This window comes from Mytilus trossulus, chromosome 10 (assembly GCF_036588685.1).
Source record: "Mytilus trossulus isolate FHL-02 chromosome 10, PNRI_Mtr1.1.1.hap1, whole genome shotgun sequence".
Taxonomy (NCBI): Eukaryota; Metazoa; Mollusca; class Bivalvia; order Mytilida; family Mytilidae; genus Mytilus; species Mytilus trossulus.
The window spans coordinates 71,208,597-71,230,066 of NC_086382.1; the positions used below are offsets into that span (position 1 = coordinate 71,208,597).

The 21,470-nt window shown below is 32.3% G+C and overlaps 2 protein-coding genes across 2 annotated transcripts; both read left to right on the top strand.

Annotated features, from left to right (window-relative positions):
* Window positions 1-237: 237 nt before the first annotated feature.
* On the top strand, window positions 238-4,797 carry LOC134686600 (toll-like receptor 3). Its single transcript, XM_063546272.1, has 2 exons — window positions 238-354; window positions 2,156-4,797. Exon 2 carries the CDS (start codon window positions 2,206-2,208, stop codon window positions 4,771-4,773), a length of 2,568 nt encoding a protein of 855 aa, XP_063402342.1. The 5' UTR covers window positions 238-354; window positions 2,156-2,205; the 3' UTR covers window positions 4,774-4,797.
* Window positions 4,798-14,327: 9,530 nt separating this feature from the next.
* LOC134688469 (toll-like receptor 2) lies at window positions 14,328-17,201 on the top strand. Its single transcript, XM_063549204.1, has one exon. The coding sequence runs from the start codon at window positions 14,328-14,330 to the stop codon at window positions 16,902-16,904; it is 2,577 nt and encodes an 858-aa protein (XP_063405274.1). The 3' UTR covers window positions 16,905-17,201.
* Window positions 17,202-21,470: the final 4,269 nt, after the last annotated feature.

The window sequence follows — 21,470 nt, forward strand, 5'->3', positions numbered from 1 at the left end:
TAGTGGTTTTTTTATTTTCTTTTTAGAGTTTTACAGATTAATAATGCGTGTCTCCATCTCACATATATAGCATGAGAAGCGTAACAGTTAAAGTAGTTTACAAAATAACATTTCAAATATTCCATCGACACGGTACATTTATTGTATTTGATTAAATTTCAATAAGAACTCTGTGGAGCAGAGCAATTTGAATATAAACATATTGAAAACTTGTTTATCAATATTTTCCGTATTTCTGTACAATCTAAAAACGATTCAAGTAAAGAGATTTACATTCTTCACAAATATTCCATTACAACAATTAAACATCATTTAATTAATCTAACGGATTTATCTGAAAACAGTCTTAAATTTGTAAGTGTTTGATTAACTTGCAATTTAGATATTATTGTTACCAGGCTTCAGCTGATGAATTTAATTATATGTTGAATCTAACAACTTATTGTATCAACAAGTGTTTTGGACTTCAAATACTGCTATGATAAATGTCTAATATTGTTTCTGCTTTTTCTATTTACTTATATATGGATATTATGCGGATATTGACTCCTATTAATAGGAAATCGATTTGTACTAATTGACTGCACCTATTAACATACGACAATCATTAGGCGAGTTTTACAATGTTTTATATCATCTTTCGACAATAATTGATATAGCAATATATTTCCAGATGCAATGGTCTATCTCCGTATTTTCTACATTCTACGAGTTTTTTTATCAGAACTATAATAGTTGGACATTGTAAGTTCAAAGAAAACTATTTAATGTTGCTGCATCGCAACATTTTTTCAAATAGTATTGCTCTACACAAATGTTATTATAATTGTCTTAGTAATAAAATCAATCTATAAGTACTACTCTGTTCATCAAGCATTGCTTAAAAGTTACCAGTCATAGAATTTTGCAAGTTACGTAAGCATTTGAATGTTGACGTCTCTGTCAGCATGGGGCAATAACTTGCATTTACAATATTGTCTCTTTGTATGTTTCTAAATAGGCATTCAGGAAATACTTTTAAATGGATATTAAAACATCACGAGACATCTTAATATCCATTTTTCATAAAAGATTCAAGGTTTCAATCGCAAGGGTGTGTATAAAATTATTTGTTAAAATAACAAGTGGGACGTTAAACAAGGAAGTTCTGAAGCAGGTGGAAATGTAATATCTCAATTAAAATTTCCGTTAGCGGCGGAATAATTTTAGTATGAATGTAATTCAATTAAATGTTGATCTCTTTGGACAAATATTGATATCGATAGCATGTAATTGCACTGATGTTTGACCTATATGAAAAAGGTACCTATCTATGTAAAGGGATTATGAGGACCGCACAAAATAAATGCAAACTCTATAAAGATGGCCATATTTTTTAATATGATCCAACATTTTGATGAGAAATTTTCATGTACTACACACATTTCTTCATACTTTAACTTCAATGAGGAAAAGGGGGCATTTAACGATATTGGGTTGTTTTTTTTTGTTTTTTTTTGGGGGGGGGGGGGATTTTGCTTGGGAAATAAAATATTCTGTACATACAATCCCTCACATCTTCAATAAAAATCTAAGTATTTGCCAGTATTACAATAATTTTTCAGATTTCATTTTGATCACTAGTTTAAAATAGTTATACGTATAACTGTTATATGTTTTCTCTTTCATATACCTTCCTTTAAAACAGATTGGAATTGGTTTTAGTACAACTAGTGATACTTCATTGAATTTCGAAAAATAGTTTAAACTTTAACATATACATGTAATTTTTTTTTTAATTTCAATAATATATGTGACCATCCCTGTTCAGCAGGTTTTATACTCTTTTTGATATTACAGGTAAGAATGCATTTAAATCACATCAAGAATCTGCAATTTTATAGCAAAATCGAAGAAATTATCAATACTTTTCATTAAAATTAAACCGCAGCAATATCTATTATGGAAAGAAGCAACAGCCACCTGTTTCAAACACAGAAGATAAATAGATATATATGTAAACATAGACATATATAGGCAAACAGTTCAGAATGGATTTGTAGGATTATTAAAAAATTAAATTGGAATATGCATTATTTCTTTGTCCTTCGACTATAACCATTTGTAAAACTTTTTTTTTTTTCATGATATATTTACATTTTGTATGTTTCAGGAGTCATCTTGTAATAAAATCAGAAGTAACTGATGAGTTAAACATCATTTATTATGAAGGGATCAGTTTATATAATCCTCGTGATGGCAACGTTGACGACATTTGCACATAAATGTCTAATAACACGACACGCTGATCAAATAACTGCAGATTGCACCAGAATGAAATTAAAAGGTGTCCCGACAGGTTTACAGCTGAACATATCAGTTCTTGATCTGAGCTACAATCAAATTTCGATCCTAAAAAACAATGTCTTCTCATCTTTTTCTTATTTGACAACATTAACAATGGATTTTAACAATATTCATACTATATATGCTGATGTCTTTAATGGTTTGAAAAAGTTACGATGGCTTTCAATGAACCACAATCGACTTAACATATTTTCTAAAACATTTGACATTGTGTTTAAACCGTTATTACATCTACAACACTTGGATATTAGATATAATACAAATACAAGGTTGGATACATTAAAACCAATAGTTTATCCTTACTTCGGAAATCTGTCTCATTTAACCAATTTATGTATGGATATTGCACAAAATCCTGTATTCAAGTTAAGTGGATTCGAAAAAATGTTGGAACTTCACACCATGAAATTTGCACGATGCTATTTAAAACAGATGTCTAATGGCACCTTAGCGGGTTTACCATCAACCATTACTGCAATCTACTTTCGGGAGTGTTTCGTTAGTATATCGATTGTAGAAGCAGATTTTTTAAAGCCGTTTCCACATCTTAAGATTTTAAATATGGAAGGAGTAGCTGTACAATTAGAAGATGCTTTGAAACTTCTATATCCTTTTACGCATCAAAGAATGACATCCATCATATTCAAAGAAATAACACCTCTAGATCTTAAACCTGTTTTTATATCTCGTGACATGTTTACTTATTTGCGCCATATTTGCGTAAAAACCTTGGTTTTAGCAGAAAGTGAAATTGTAGGATATGAGAAAAGCCTTCTACTTGCAATTGAATTTCCCGAATGTCTAGAAAATATTATTCTCTCAGGCAATCGATTTTCAGTAGCATTAAGACCCCATTGGACGGAACTCATGCAATTTGCAAAGAAAACAATCAATTTGAAATTTTTTGACTTGTCGTATAATGCAATTAACTTCAACTATATTGAATACTGCAACCTAGACGTGCTGGAAAATCCTTCGTATAGAAAGGAAGTATATACAGAAGGATGCCAAATTAAGTCTACATCTTTGAATGAATATAAAGGTTACAATTTAAAGCTAGAAAAAACTAAAATGATTAATGAATTGAACGTTACGATTTTTCTACCTGCTAATCTTACCTTTATTCGTGTTTCCCATTATATGTCATCATATACACATGCGGGACAAAAGTTATTTGTAGCTAATGTCAAAAATCTCAAATACGTAGATTTCTCATACTGGCAGATTACGCAGTTTCCAGAAATTTATTCCGATACTCCTTTTAATGTGAAATATTTGGACATTTCTGGACTTAACTCAACAATTTTTATTCACGAGACGTCAGTTCCGTTTTTTCAAAATGTACAAACAGCTATTTTGAAAAATGCAAAGCTTAGTCTAACAATTGGAAAGAATAATAAAGTTTTTAAACTATTTCCGGCCGTGGAAAAACTTGATATATCATACAATAACTTATGGTATTTAGATGAAGATGCCTTTGAAACAAACGTAAACTTGTCAAATGTCAATATAGCACACAATTTCCTCCCAGCTATACCTATAGCCGTGTTAGATTTGCCTCTTTTAAGTAAATTGGATTTAAGTTTCAACCGCATTCAAACTATCAATAAAACATTTCGAGACTGGATGGATAAGAAAACTCAAATCTATAAAGGGACATTTAAGTTCTTCATAGAAGGGAACAGTCTGAAATGCACATGCAAAACTTCTAATTTTATAAGGTGGCTTTTCAACACAAATGTCGTTTTTGATAGGGTCAATAAAAACTTCAGCTGTACATTGACAAATGGATCAGAAAGTAACACAATTGATGTTTACAAACGATTCCATGACCATTTTAGCGACTGCAATATCAAAAATTGGTTGCTCGTAGGAATAGGACTTCTTGTCGCATTTGTCATTTTCACTATTCCATTTGCAGTTATTTTTAATTTTAGATGGAAAATAACTTTTTGGATATATCGGAATTTTAAGAGAGTCGTAGAACATAATTTAGAGAGAAAATTTAATTATGACATTTACTTGTCATATGCAGATGACATGCTACAGTGGATTCAGGTCGATTTTCTCCAGAGAATTGAGAATTCATGGAGCATGAAAGTATGCATAGAGGACCGCGATTTCCAAATTGGACTTACCAAAGCAGATGAAATAGCATCTGCTATAGCTAGCAGCAAACATGCAATTTTTATCCTTTCTGAGTCGTACAAAGATAACGAGTGGAACAAATTTGTAATCGAAAGAGTCAAATTCGAAAAATGCAGAAATTATTTGCAGAAGATAATCATCCTGGTAAAAGACGCTACAGCATCATGCGTTCCACATGAACTAGACGACATTCTACAAAATGTCACCATAATAGACTGGGAGGACAACGAGACAGGTTGGGACAAACTGCGAATGGCACTGTTCACTGATTCCTTTTAATTAAGGAATACGAAGTTGACTAAATACCACTACTGACGATACCTTATAAAAAAAACACGCAGCTAAAACAATTGTTGGACATGTATCTTCGCCTATTCATAGCTTTACAACCAGACTTGTCTTTCTTCTATGATATTTAGTCTATCGTGTTAGGGTATATTAAGTATAAAGCATACGTAAAAAGTTCTATATATTATATGTCAGGCCAACCAGAATGTACTAGTACAAAGTCTATCCTTGATATTAGTTGTAAAGAAATCCCCTATTACATAAATGATCTAAGTGAGTACTCCAAAACTTTATATACTGTATATTGATTAAAATTTTAGCATTGATCAGTATTATCAATTGTATAGTTATACACAACGATTAAGGTAAAAAAAATTAAATATATCACATGGGGTTAAAGATTTTTAACAAGGTGTAATAAAATAAATATGGAAAGCATTTATATGAATTTAAAATGCCTTGTTATGTATTATCCATTCGTTGGCCCTTAGAGTCTCCATTTGAGTTTATTTTCAAGCCTTCGTTTGATGTATTGTTACATAATCCAACTATATTGCGGAAAGTATACAAATTTACGTTTAATCCCGCTGCAAATGTTTGCACCTGTCCTAAGTCAGGAATCTGATGTACAGTAGTTGTCGTTTGTTTATGTAATATATACGTGTTTCTCGTTTCTCGTTTTGTTTATATAGATTAGACCGTTGGTTTTCCCGTTTGAATGGTTTTACACTAGTAATTTTGGGGCCCTTTATAGCTTGTTGTTCGGTGTGAGCCAAGGCTCCGTGTTGAAGGCCGTACTTTAACCTATAATGGTTTAATTTTTAAATTGTTATTTGGATGGAGAGTTGTCTCATTGGCACTCACACCACATCTTCCTATATCCAAATAATTATATATATGTATAGGTTCAAGTTTTCGAAAAATAGTATAACTATAAAACTGGGAACAGTTACTTAAATATATTTTTAATACAACTTTATAGCGGGGAACTATAGCTATCAATATAAATGCTGTGTGGTTGAGTCGAAATATTTATCTTCACGATGTTATGTCATCTTGTTCGTTCATTTTCATTTTGTCACTAGATATTGTTATTACATTTATATTTGTAAATATTGTCGACAGTAAATTTGTGTATTGCACGTGCCTGCGAGTAGTATAATACGAGGGATAATGGTAACCAACATCCATACATTAATCCTTTTGTCGTACAACAATGCTAGAAAAAACGTCTTACAACACAGCGTATTTTGTTCACTGATAACGGCAATAATTTGACGCTATATTTGCACTAATTCAATATGAATATGTCTTTCTAACGCTTCGTAATGTTCTACGGAAAATACTACGTTGCTATATGATGTCTTTTGAAGCATTTACCACTGATTTATGGCTCCAAATTAAGGATCATTTTCATCGGTTGGTAAATGTTTCTTGGTAATTTGTTCAGATTTATTTGTACTAGTATCATTGGTTACGATATAACTTGAAATAGTTGAATTCCAGTTTTTCATAATTTTTTCTCTCGGCTTATTGCGAAAAAGATAGACGAACAGTTGTGTTTTAAATAGTACATGTTTCTAAAATTTATATAGCATAGTGATCTAAGGAGTTTTATTTAAAGAAAGGATTCTAGCCCGAGGATATAGATAATTTTCCAAAAAGGAAGGATGCCAAGTGAATACGATATACATTGTAAGTTATAGCTCTATGCATAATTGTTCAAAGTCACATTATATCTATATCAGGTTATCGAATTAAAAATTAACTAGAGGCTCTAACGATTACAATATCATTCATGACTAAATTCTCTTTTTTGTTGATCATTTTTCTATTTTAATTTCTCTATATCATTCATATTTTGCTGTACACTTAAAAAAAGTTTAAACATTGCCATTTATGGACAATAACTTTCATATGTAAACAACTTTTAGCAGATCCTGTATTTTTTATCAATTTGCTATTCAAAGTTTCTATCAATCTAGGGTAATAACTACATTATAAGTCGACTGATGATTTAGGATTGCTGATCATATTTGCTTTTGAAGATTTCTCTGTCTATTATTGATTTCAAGATAAAAAGCAGACCTACAATGTTTTACTTTTTACATATTGTGACTTGGATGAAGACTTGTCTCATTGTTACTCATACAACATCTTTTATCGATATAGAACTGAAGTTGACTCAAAAGCTAATTGACAAGAATGGAGCAGAAATTGTCCTTCATTGTTTAATTTTTATCTAGAACAAACTCAGTACAACTATAGGAAGATTCACGACCTTGACTTTTCTTTATCTTTATTTCGGACGACCTTAACTTTTCTTTATCTTTATTTCGGACGACCTTGACTTTTCTTCAACTTTATCTCCGACGACCTTGGGTCTGACTTTTTTTTTATCTTAATGGACGGGATGATGAAGGATTTGGGTTTAAATTTATTTTTTCATTATTATTTTGTTATTGAGGTCAATTTATTTTGTTAAAATACATTTTATTTGTTCATGTTTTCTAAAAACTTACCACAAAAATACAAAACTTTAACATTTCATAATGATATAAAATTGAAACGAACAAAATTTATATAGCTTTTAAATTTGTTTTGTAATTCTTTGTGTCTATGTAGTTTCACGGGGAAAGAACTCTTAACTATAATTCTTTCGTACCAACGGTTACTTGCAACGGTTGCTTGAAAGCATAATCGAGTACACACAATATTGTTTCTTATGAATACAAGAAGTAACCACATGAAATTAGTGCCAAATTACAGCTAAAATTTCTCAAAATAGTTATGCATATGATTCCTAAAATATTCGTTAATATTAAGTGTTACATCAATAATTTCCAAAAATTAAATGACGGCTCCCAACTCGTTCTACGGTTGGTACGGTTGCAAAGCGGGAAACCTCTACTAGGGGTATTTTTCGTTCGCGTTTTCAGCGTTAATCGAGACTCTTTATTAATACTCAATAGAGTTGTTCCCCTTGACAATGCCAGATTTATGAAACAGGTTATTATTAATGAAAATTAGTTAAAATTGTAAAACTAGAGGCTCCAAAGAGCCTGTGTCGCTCACCTTGGTCTATGTGAATATTGAACAAAGGAAGCAGATGGATTCATGACAAAATTGTGTTTTGGTGATGGTGATGTGTTTGTAAATCTTACTTTACTAGTCTTTCTGCTTACATTTATCTCTATCTATAATGAACTTGGCCCAGTAGTTTCAGTGGAAAATGTTAATAAAAATTTACAAATTTTATGAAAATTGTTAAAAATTGACTATAAAGGACAATAACTCCTTAGGGGGTCAATTGACAATTTCGGTCATGTTGACTTATTTGTAAATCTTACTTTGCTGAACATAATTGCTGTTTACAGTTTATCTCTATCTATAATAAAATTTAAGATAATAACCAAAAACAGCAAAATTTCCTTAAAATTACCGATTCAGGGGCAGCAACCCAACAATGGGTTGTCAGATTCATCTGAAAATTATAGGGCAGATAGATCTTGATCTGATTAATAATTTTACCCCGTGTTGGATTTGCTCTAAATGCTTTGGTTTTTGAGTTATAAGCCAAAAACTGCATTTTACCCCTATGTTCTATTTTTAGCTGTGGCGGCCATCTTGATTTGATAGTCGGGTCACTGGACACATTTTTAAAACAAGATACCCCAAAGATGATGATTGCCAAGTCTGGATTAATTTGGCCCAGTAGTTTCAGAGGAGAAGATTTTTGTAAAAGATAACTAAGATTTACGAAAAATGGTTAAAAATTGACTATAAAGGGCAATAACTCCTAAACGGGTCAACTGACCATTTCGGTCATGTTGACTTATTTGTAAATCCTACTTTACTAAACATTATTGCTGTTTACAGTTTATCTCTATCTATAATAGTATTCAAGATAATAACCAAAAACTGCAAAATTTCCACAAAATTACCAATTCAGGGGCAGCAACCCAACAACGGGTTGACCGATTCATCTGAAAATTTCAGGGCAGTTAGATCTTGACCTGATAAACATTTTTACACCATGTCAGATTTCCTCTAAATGATTTGGTTTTTGAGTTATAAGCCAAAAACTGCAGTTTACCCCTATGTTCTATTTTTAGCCGTGGCGGCCATCTTGGTTGGTTGACCGGGTCACGCCACACATTTTTTGAACTAGATACCCCAATAATGATTGTGGCCAAGTTTGGTTCAATTTGGCCCAGTAGTTTCAGAGGAGAAGATTTTTGTAAAAGATAACTAAGATTTACGAAAAATGGTTAAAAATTGACTATAAAGGGCAATAACTCCTAAATGGGTCAACTGACCATTTCGGTCATGTTGACTTATTTGTAAATCCTACTTTACTAAACATTATTGCTGTTTACAGTTTATCTCTATCTATAATAATATTCAAGATAATAACCAAAAACTGCAAAATTTCCACAAAATTACCAATTCAGGGGCAGCAACCCAACAACCAACAACGGGTTGACCGATTCATCTGAAAATTTCAGGGCAGATAGATCTTGACCTGATAAACATTTTACCCCATGTCAGATTTCCTCTAAATGCTTTGGTTTTTGAGTTATAAGCCAAAAACTGCATTTTACCCCTATGTTCTATTTTTAGCTGTGGCGGCCATCTTGATTGGTTGACCGGGTCACGCCACACATTTTTTAAACTAGATACCCCAATGATGATTGTGGCTAAGTTTGGTTCAATTTGGCCCAGTAGTTTCAGAGGAGAAGATTTTTGTAAAAGTTAACAACGACGACGGACGACGGACGACGGACGCCGGACGCAAAGTGATGGGAAAAGCTCACTTGGCCCTTCGGGCCAGGTGAGCTAAAAATGAATAAAAGAGATTTTCCGTATACAAGTAAGCACTTCAGATAAAAAAAAACATTATTTTCCTAATTCCAAATTTATCAACTTAACAACAGCACTTGTATATTAAATAATACGTACCAAAATTGCTCGAAGTTGATAATTCATGGTTTTGTTACTGAAAGCTATTGGACTGTAATTTACTTGAGGTTATGCTTGACACCTTTCTCTCTCCATTTATAAACGTGATTACGAGGCTGTTTTAATTTGCATATAATCTACAAACAAACTTTGAAATTATTGGCGCAGATTTAAAAATTACGACGTTAGTATAGTATTAATACAAATATTTATATCAATAAAATTGGTTTTAGCACTGATCGTATCGCAGAATGTTTTCATTTCCTTCTATATGTTTTGTTTTCATTTAAAATTAAATTGAAATTGGAAATGGGGAATGTATCAAAGAGACAACAAGATAGAGCAGACAACAGCAGAAGGTCACCAACAGGTCTTCAATGCAGCGAGAAATTCCCGCACCCAGAGGCGCACTTCAGCTGGCCCCTAAACAAATATATATACTACTTCAGTGATAATGACGCCACACTAAACTTCAAATTGAACACAAGAAACAAAAAAAAACAAAAAAAAATAAAATAACTTAGGATAGGCGCATAAATGCGGCGGGGTTAAACATGTTTGTAAGATCTAAACCCTTCCTTGCATATATTGATTGGACTTCTATTAAAAATATTGTTCCCTTGTTCAGCATTTTAATAGATGATTCACTTTTGTTAATTAAAGAAATCCTGCAGGTTGTTTTTGGTAACGATCATTATATAAGACTTTAGTTTTAATTCATTAAAATATATCATATTCAAGAAAAAGAAAATATATATGAAGATATTTATTAAGTAATACTTTGAATCATTAAGACATTATTTAAGTATCGTTTCCGAAAACTTGTTAAATTCCTTCCGTTGGCTCTTTTTAGTTAAAGAAAAATATCTTCCTGGTTTGAAAAAAAATCATCATTTTTCGTTTGATCTATTCACAGGTATGTCGAAACAAAAAATATTTGTATTTACAAAATAATCATGAAGACTTATTTATTATTGTATTTTGATATATTTGTATCTATTTTCTATTTTCTATTTTTGTATTTATTTTGTATCTATTTTATCTCGAGCTCACTATACATATGAAATTAAACCCTTTATTAATGTGTTTATAAGTGTAAGCATATTGGTTTTGAAACTAGTCGTCGTATCATTTTAATAATATGAATGGTCTTCTGGTTGCTATACTACACATAATATCAAACATTATGTCTTCTGGAGCGGAGTTGTACTTGCTACGGATTCCAGATATAGAATGATTGTTTGAGGATGTTTACAACAAACTATTTAACTAACAGTCCTATATAGGTTAAAGATCAGAGCGTTGGTGTTCATATCATCAACATGAACTTTATGTTATTCTTATGATGGACCAGTTAAACAACGTATTTTCCAAATAGACTGAATAGAAGGTGAAAAATTTCAATCACATGGTCATTTTTATTAATTTCTTTTGAAAACTCTTTACACCTATGGGTCGATGCAACTGCTTGTGGACGTTTCATCCCCGATGGTTTAACCAACCAAGAGATCAACTCCTCGGTGTTGACATAAATATCAATAATGGGGTATTTTTTTATAAATTTCCTGTTTTCAAAACTTTTCATTTTTCGAAAAACAAGGGATTTTCTTATCCCAGGCAAAGATTACCTTAGCCGTATTTGGCACAACTTTTGGGGGAATTTTGGACCCTCAATGCTCTCCAAATTTGTATTTGATTGGCTTTATAAATATTTTGATATGAGCGTAACTGATGAGTCTTATGTAGACGAATCGCGCGTCTGGCGTACTAAATTATATTCCTAATACCTTTGATAACTATTATTTAGCGGACCACAAATTGATGCCACAGCTCAATACCAACATGTTCATACTGTTCTATGTCGTCCTTCATTTAAAAAACATCACATTTGGCGTTACATAGATGGAGATTATTTAACACATATTTTCACTTCGATCTGCATAATGAAATGAATGCTAATTTTGAAGGTTTGTGGAAATTTCATGAATTAACGGACATCAAAATAAATTTGCCAGTTGTAATTAAAAAACACCAATACCCTCATAGCATTCTGAAAGATTTATAGAGGTATCTAATCGCACATTTTTTTTTTATCTTGAGTACTTCGGTAACATGTGTAAATTTCAGAGACAAAAATATCTGCACAAAAAGTCAGTTAGTACAGTGTATATTTAGACAAATCAACTTGAATTAAATAAGAAAAAAATATTCTTAAAGATTTATGGGAAACACTTAGTGTTTATATGACATAAGTTAACTTCAAAGAAAAAAAAACCTCTCTAATTGTGGTGAAATTATGTCAAGACGTTTTCGTAAAAAGTATGTTTCAGATGTTTATTCGGAAAATTTACACACTATGATTATAAAAGATTGTTAACACTCTTCGCTTTAGTCGCTTAGTATTCCCATGATATTGCCAATTCTTTTCGACTTATGAGTATGAATAATCCTTGGTTATAGTCGCCTCTATTGTAACCCAGATTTGTTTTTTCTCTATCGATAAATGAATTTGGAACAGCGGTATACTACTGTTGCCTTTATTTAAAAACACCATCATTATGCATAGTGAGAAACCAAAATAACGCTTTGACATTTCAATAATACACACCGAGATTATTAATAAAATAATTATCAAAGGTACAAGGATTATAATTTTGTACGCTAGACACATGTTACGTCTGCATAAGACTCATCAGTGATGCTCATATCAAAACATTTATAAAACCAAACAAGTACAAAGTTCAAGAGCATTGAGGATCCAAAATTCCAAAATGTTGTTCTAAATATGGCTTAGGTGACCAATGCCTGGGATAAGAAAATCCTTAGGTTTTTTTTTTAAATAATGAAATGAAGAAAAAAAACAATGACACAAGTGAATAACACACAATGATTTCAAAATTCACATATTGTGAATTTTCAAAACATGCCTTCAACTTAATTTTGACGAGAATGGTTTACCATAAGAGATACCTGTCATTGTCAATCCATCATACATTCATGTCTCAGTCATTACAGCTGAAAGGAGGTATTGGGTCAGCCCTCCTTACCCGCTATCTACGATGAAGGTTTACTGATAGATGAACCATCGACTTACTACTTTCGATGACAGAAACCAATCCAACGCTGTACAGACTACGTGAGGCTTTATCACGTAAATACTCGCGTCAGCATTCACTCCATTACCCATTATGGACGGGGAGTGTTATGCCGACTGACATCCGAGGGCTGTATCCTAGGTGGTAGATAATGGAACGTCATTTCACTGTCTCGCGACATTGGTCCTTTTATGCTTCCTGTCATCGTTATACCAACGTCCGAGTTTCATGATTTATGTAAGCGGGCTACCAAGCTGACCAATCTGGCCCGTTGTAAAGGCTGTAAACATTATCAACATAGTCAAATAACCAAAAGAGCTTCCCAAAACCAAAATGGCAGCCGTTCTGTTCCAACATTCCAACGTCACGCTTGAAATATTTAAACGCTCACAAAACGCCCTCGGGTACCGAACCGACCGTTCGAGGGCTGTAAAGCCAGTCAAGGCCGTTAAACACATCCATTAACACCTGTTATTTAAAATGTTTATTTTGCTATTATTTCACGATTTTCATTCTATATTCAAATTTGTTGCCGTGCCAAACTGGATTTTCCCTGTTGATAATAATGGGAAGAAGCTTAAAAATTTATTTTTTGAAAAATTAAATGACCTCAACATGTCATAAGATATGATGTCCGTGGATATCGACTGGAGTTTACACTTTGTTGTCGGTTCTCCTAGAAATATTTCATATTTCGCACCTCAAACCTCAAGGAAAGTTTTCACTCATGAAAATATCAAATGAAATTGATAACTAGACCACCTGCGCACAGAAATCAATATACGAAATGTATGTAATAGACCAATAGACCATACCAGTTTTCGTTTAAACTCATTGATTCACAAAATATACTTGTATTCATGAAGTCACGATGACTATAATTCTTTTCTATGGAATGTAGCTTTATTTAAAAAAAAAAAACCTACCAAGATTTTACAAAGAATTAAAATTCTACATTTGAAAAGACTTATAATTAAGGTGACAATTATTCTACTATTTTATTTGTCTGACAACTTTTTCGTTTCCTCCTATTTGTAATAAGTTACGGGTCTGGTATTTTAATAGCTTGTCACTATATATCTTGGGCATTTCTTTGAATTTATTATGTCCGGTATCTTGTATTATATTTTGTCAGAAATGTTTTAAATATTATTTTCTGACCTGCACCTCAATAAAATTGCATATAAGATTTTAATTGTTCTTTAAATATAAAGGTCTCGCCGCACACGATGAATACCAATAACGATTGTGAGATATTATGAAAAGGGGAATAACGCTGTTAAGTCAACGAATATTGAATTTAAACGGATTACCAGTAATTAAAAAATGAAACTGTAATAATCAGTAGTGTTTCTCTCACTATAACCGTATGTAAATTTTTAATATTTTTCGTTTTCTTTTTTTGCAGGAACTATCTTGATACCGTATCATCAATAAAACCCATCTGCAATATTACAAATGTCTCTGGTGAACTAGATAACATTAAAAATGCCACGATTACTTTACTCTATCATATTGGTGATCAATTTGACCGTGTATGCACATAAATGTCGGATAGTAAAACACCCTGATCAAATAATTGCAGACTGCACCAGACTAAAATTAAGAGATGTTCCGACAGATTTACCGCTGCACATATCAGGTCTAGATCTGAGCTACAATCAAATTTCAATGATAAAAAACAATACCTTCTCTTCTTTTTCTAACTTGAAGACATTAACAATAGATTCAAACAATATTCATACTTTATACAGTGATGTCTTTAAAGGATTGGAAAATTTACGATGGCTTTCAATGCAGCATAATCAACTTAACATATTTACAAAAATATTTGACATTGTTATTAGACCTTTATTACATATGCAACATTTAGACATTAGATACAATATAAATAAAACGTTAGATATACCAAAGCCAATGATATATCCTTACTTTGGACACGTGTTAAATTTAACCAATCTATATATGGATCTTGCGCAAACACCTGTATTTAAGTTAAGTGGATTCGCAAAACTGTCGCAACTAAAAACAATAAAGTTTGCACGATGCTATTTAAAACAGATGTCTAATGACACCTTTGTAAATTTACCATCAACCATTACTGCAATCTTCTTTCACGATTGTGTCGGTAAAATATCGAGTGTAGAGGCAGACTTTTTGAAGCCGTTCCCATCACTTATGATATTGAATATGAATAGAGTAGCTATACAATTAGGAGATGCGTTACAACTCTTATATCCTTTCAAGAATACAAGAATGACCTCGATTATATTCAAACAAATCAGACCTCAGTTTCCTAAACCTGTTTTCATAACTCGTGTTATGATTAATTACTTGATGCATATTTGTGTAAAAACTTTAGTTTTAGCAGAATGTGAAATTGTAGGTTATGAGCAAAGATCTCTACTTGCACTGAAATTTCCAGAATGTTTAAAGAATTTTGTACTCTCAGGCAATAGATTTTCAATAGCCCTAGGACCCCATGCACCGGAATTGCTAATCATTATGAGAAGAGTTATCAATTTGAAATATTTTGACTGGTCGTATAATGCAATCAACTATAATATTATTGATTACTGCAACATAGACGTGCTGGAAAATGCTGCATATGCAAAGGAAATTTATAGAGAAGGATGCCAAATAAATTCCGCAGCCACAAATGAATATAAAAACTACAACAACTCAATGTTAGAACAATCTTCAATGGTTGATGAATATAAATTTACAATTTATTTTCCGGGTAATCTTACTTTCCTTCGTGTTTCCCATTACATAACATCATATGTCTTATACCCACTAAAAATATTTGTTGCCAAGGCTGATAATCTAAGATATGTAGATTTCTCATACTGGCAGATAACGCAGTTTCCTGTAATATATTCCGAGACTCCTTTTAATGTTAAGTATTTGGACATTTCTGGACTTAACTCGACAATACTTATTCATGAGACGTCCATACCGGTTTTTAAAAATGTCCAAACAGCTATTTTAAAAAATGCTATGCTTGGGCTAACGACTGGAAAAACAGGTAGAATATTCAAATTATTTCCGGCCGTGGAAAAACTTGATATATCTTACAACAACTTATGGTATCTAGATGAAGATGCCTTTGAAACGAACTTAAATTTGTCAATTATCAATATAGCACACAATTTACTGCAAGCCATACCAATAGCTGTGATGAATTTACCTTACTTAAGTAAATTGGATTTAAGCTTCAACCGCCTTCAAACAATTAATAAAACATTTAGAGACTGGATGGATAAGAAAAGTAAAAAATATGAAGGAACATTTAATTTGTCGGTCGAAGGGAACAGTCTAGCATGTACATGCGAAACTTCGGACTTTATAAGGTGGCTTTTCAGCACAAATGTCGTTTTTGATCGAATCAATAAAAATTTCAGCTGCACATTGTCAAATGGATCGGAAAGTAACACAATGGATGTCTACACACTATTTCATCAACATTTTGGGGACTGCAAGAGTAAAAATTGGTTGCGCCTTGGAATAGGACTTCTTGTTGCATTCGTCATTTTCACTGTTCCACTTGCAATACTTTTAAATTTCCGATGGAAAATAACTTATTGGATATATCGTAACTTTCGGAGAGTCGTAGAACATAGATTAGAAAGAAAATTCAATTATGATATTTACTTGTCATTTGCAAACGACATTTGTCAATGGGTGCATGATGACTTCCTCCCAAAAGTAGAGTGTTCATGGCACATGAAAGTGTGCATAGAGGACCGCGATTTTCTGATTGGAGTTGCGAAAGCAGATGCAATAGCAGATGCTATTTCTGGTAGTAAACATGCAGTATTTATCCTTTCCGAGTCTTACAAAGACAACGAGTGGAACCAATTTGAAATCGAAAGAGTCAAATTCGAAAAATGCAGAAATTACCTGCAGAAAATAATCATTTTAGTCAAAGGAGCTACGGCCACATGCGTTCCGCATAACCTGGACGACGTTCTACAAAATGTCACCATAATAGACTGGGCTGATAACGAGACGGGCTGGGACAAATTACGAATGGCATTGTTTACTGATTCTTTTCAATTTTAGTTAAAGTATTTTTCCATACGCAATTGATTGATTTATTGATCGTTGACTGTGCGTTATTGATAAACGAAAATAAAGCCTCAAAATACACTAATCATAATAGAGTATTATAAATACCGTCAACAAAATCCATACAGAGAACACGAGGACAGTAAATTGCATACTATTAACTGAAATAGTTTTGAGTTTGGGAAATATTATATGTCACCGTTTACTCGTCAACAGAGCAAACGATTTACCGCTATTATTAAACAAAATCACTACGATATAATTGAAGGCTATTATCGATAAGGATTATTTCGATGAACTTTTGTAAGTGTAGTTGTATTTACTCTTGTTTCATGATTTACTTGTTTTTATTTGTAGTACTTCCTTTTGTTCTTTTTGTCGTATTCCGTTGTATATATATGTACTACGAGTATAGGCCTAATCCCTTTAAACTAGTGGTAAGATAAGGCCAAGTATTAAGACATACTGTACCTACATAAGTTATTACCTACCTACATATAAAAAAGGAAATGAGGTATGATTGCTTATGAGACAAATCTCCATAACAGACCAAATGAAACAGAAATGAACAACTATTCATGTAGTTCACCGTACGGCCTTCAAAAATGAACAAAGCCCATACTGCATAGTCAGCTTTAAAAGACTCCGAAATGACAATGTAAAACAATTCAAACGAGAAAACTAGCTGCTTTATTTATGTACAACAAATGAACAAAAAACGAATATGTAACACATAATCAAACGACAACTACTGAGTTAATGGCTTCTGGCTTGGTACATACATTCAGAACGCGGTTGGGTTAAATATAATAGCGGGATATCAACCCTTCCCTAACATTGGACAGTGCTATAACAGTACAACATAAGAATGAACTATAAAAATCAGTTGAAAAAGTCTTTTAACTCTTCAGATGGATCCAGTCAATTTAGTGATATTTGTTTACAACCATTCATATAATTAAGGTGTATAACGTTTAGGATCAGAGGATATTAGTTGTAGATTGTGCACGACATTTTTGAAATTTTGAATTGTCAATGCTTTTCTGGCAGGAGTTAAATTTTCATCAGGTCAAGATCTATTTCCCCTGTAATTTTCAGACGTATCATTGTTGGGTTGCAGGCCCTGAATTGGTTATTTTAAGAAAATTTCCCAGTGTTTGGTTATTATTAAGAGTACCAAATGATGAAGTTGAAATTAGCCCTTTGTAAATTTTATGGACGCCATCACGAGTTGGTTAACCGTTATAGAATAATTGTTTTACAGATGATATCAGATATGTTCCTTTTGTTGTAACTACAATACCCTTCAATTTTAACAAATGTAGCCTACCGAATTTACCGGATTAGTAAAAACTTAAGCAACTCGACGGATGCCACAAGTGAAGCAGGATCTGCTTACCTTTCCGGAGCACCCGAGATTAAGTCCGGTTAGTCTTGCTTAGTCTTTAGCTTTCTATGCTACGTCTTCTGTACAATTATTTGTCTATTTATTTTTAGCCATGGCACTGTCAAGTTTATTTTCAAACTACGAGTTTGAAAATGTAAAAGACATTAGCAACCTTTGTAAAAAAAAATTCCATGCATTCCAGACATGTTACAAGTTACCAATACTTTAATAAATATAGATGATTATTCTTTTCGGATGTATTCATTTGTCAGTTATGTATGTTTTATGTATTTATTTATGATATATTGTATTTGCATATATATTATATTTGTACTGATGAGTATCATTTGCTCAAAGTAATAAAGAATTGAATTGACTGTCCCTTGGACATCTTTCGTCCCTCTTTGTGAATATTATTATAGATTGAGAAAAACTAAACAGCAATAATATTAAGCAAAGTAAGATCTACAAATAAGTCAACATTAATTAATTGTCAGGTGACCCTTATGGAGTTGTTGTCCTTTAAAGTCAATTCTTAACATTTTTTAAAAAATCTTCTCTGAAATTACTGGGCCTTATTTAACCAAAATCTTCATTTGGGTATATAGTTTTAAAAATGTGACCAATAAGCCAGTCTGCCAACCAAAATGGCTACCATGGCTAAAACAGAATATCAGGATAAAATGCAGTTATTGGCTTATATCTCTGAAACAAAGGCATATAGAGCAAATATGACATTATGTGATTTGTTAAGCCGATTAAGATCTAAGTATCCTATAATTTTTAGACGCATCAGACATGTTGTGGGGTTGTTGCCTCTTAATTTGTATTTTTTAGGAAATTTTGCAGGGTTTGGTTATTATCTTGAATATTATTACAGATAGAGATAAACTGTAAACAGCAATAATGTTCAGCAAAGTAAAATCTCCAAATAAGTCAGCATAACTAAAATGGTCAATTGACCCCATATGGATTTATTGCCAAGTTTTTTTGGTTTTTTTTGTAAATATTTGTTATCTCTTACAAAAGTTACCTGAAAAAACTGATACAAACAAGTGAAACTGCGAGCAACTGCTCACTGATGATATACCCCCCCCCGCAAGTGGATAATATTAATAGTGTAAAAATATGCAAGTGTTCGGTAAACAGGAAGTTGTCGAGTGATGAATATGAAAACACATCACACAGTATAGCTGACTTATATAAATCCTGAAACCAAATTTCAGAAATCCTTGTATTGTAGTTCCTGAGAAAAATGTGACAAAAATTTTCATTCAACTTGGCTATCATGTGTAAAATCATACAAGTGTTCGGTTTAACAGGAAGTTGTCAAGTGATCAATCTGAAAACGCATCACACAGTATAGCTGACTTAGATAAACCCTGATACCAAATTTCAGAAATCCTTGTATTGTAGTTTCTGAGAAAAATGCGATGAAAAATATTCATGGGACGGACAGACAGACTGACTGACGGACTGACAGAGGTAGAACAGTATACCCCCTTTTTTAAAGCGGGGGTATAATTAGCCAGAATCAGCATTAGTGTTTCTATAAATCTAAAAAGAGTGTACAATGACCCTGCCTCACAACCAACTAACAAGACATCGTATAAAAATGGAACATAGGGGGAAACTGAAGTTTTTGAAGTAAATCTTCAAAACTAAAGCAAAAGTATAACAGTTGCATTATTTCATGCATCAATTGTAAATACAAAATATCAGGTGAGCGACACAGGCTCCTTGATGCCTCTAGTTAATATTGCTTTATGTTTGTATTATTGTTATTTACTTTAAAGTTGGTCAAACAATTTTCAAGATTACTTTTTAGTAATATCTTAAAACACAACTGAAATTGAAATACTACTGGTAACATACCCAAACTTACTCTTGCACACAGATATTTTAGTACTTATTTTATAAAACAGATGACTACTAATAATGGAAATTGTAACTCTATCAATGACATAGACATGTTTGAGCATTTGATTTTGCAATTTGATTAGGGACTTTCTGTTTTTATTTTATTTTTTAGTTATTTTTGTTTTTATTTTACTTTTTATGGCACTGCAACAAAGTTGTTGGGCCATAAAAGTTTACCCTTCTTCGTCATTTGTCCAAAAACGTTATAAAGTTTAAGTTATGTACCCCTCTTCATATTTTTGCCAATAAATTGTTGAAAATCACAGTGATACCCCCAACTTCCCACTGAAGTAACTGTATTATAATTTTGTTTTTAAATCATGACAAAGTCAATGCCAGATTTTCTTGAGATATTGTTGTCTGGGAGACACTAATGAAGCCCCTGCTTATGCAAAGTTAATCTTAACATACACAAAGTCATAAGAGCACATAGGTTTATTGCAAATTGTTCACTGTAGGATTACCTCTACAAATAAAAACTCCATAAATGACTAAGTTCAACTTTCTCCCAAAAAAGCAATTATTGATATAATTCAAAATCCTGATCACATGCACACCTTCAATATATGTACAAACAGCCAGTAAAGTAAAAACTTCTTAAAATTCAAATTTGAAGGAGTTATCTTGTAATGCTATGCACCTCTTCTGCAAGTTTATACTCCAAATATGACAAAGTTCAATTATCTCCAGAAAGAGCAAAAATTCAGAAAGATCAAAACCCTTGGCATGACTCATACACACCTTCAATAAATGTAAAAACATCCAGCAAAGTGAAAACAGCCTAGCAGTCTGTAGGAGGATTTATGTGGCATAACTATATACCCATATTGGGATGGACAGACAGATTGGTGGACAGGGGGAAAACAATATGACCCACAACTTTGAGTTGCATGGGGCATAAAAATGTGGGGCAAAGTGTACAGGGTTTATTTGAAAGTGTTTCTTATAATATTTTGAATTCAAGAAAGATATTACAGTCATTACTTTTAATTTAATTCTGAATTAAATTTGTAGTCGGAGTAAATCATGAAAACAACCTTGATGACATCAGTCACATTAAAAAATTATGTCTATAAGCTGATAGACACAACTCTGTCAGCCAATCAGAAGATCTGTTTCATCCAAAATAAATTATTTGACCATGTTTGTGAATATCTTATAGCACTAAAGCCTTTTGATATGTAAGTCAAGAACAACATTATGTACACTTAGGAGAATACTTAGTATTGCTATGAAGGATAGAAAAGCCAGAC

Bases quoted from the DNA above. Each gene is read 5' to 3' on its own strand.
- LOC134686600 (XM_063546272.1), top strand. From the start codon at position 2,206: ATGAAGGGATCAGTTTATATAATCCTCGTGATGGCAACGTTGACGACA.
- LOC134688469 (XM_063549204.1), top strand. From the start codon at position 14,328: ATGCCACGATTACTTTACTCTATCATATTGGTGATCAATTTGACCGTG.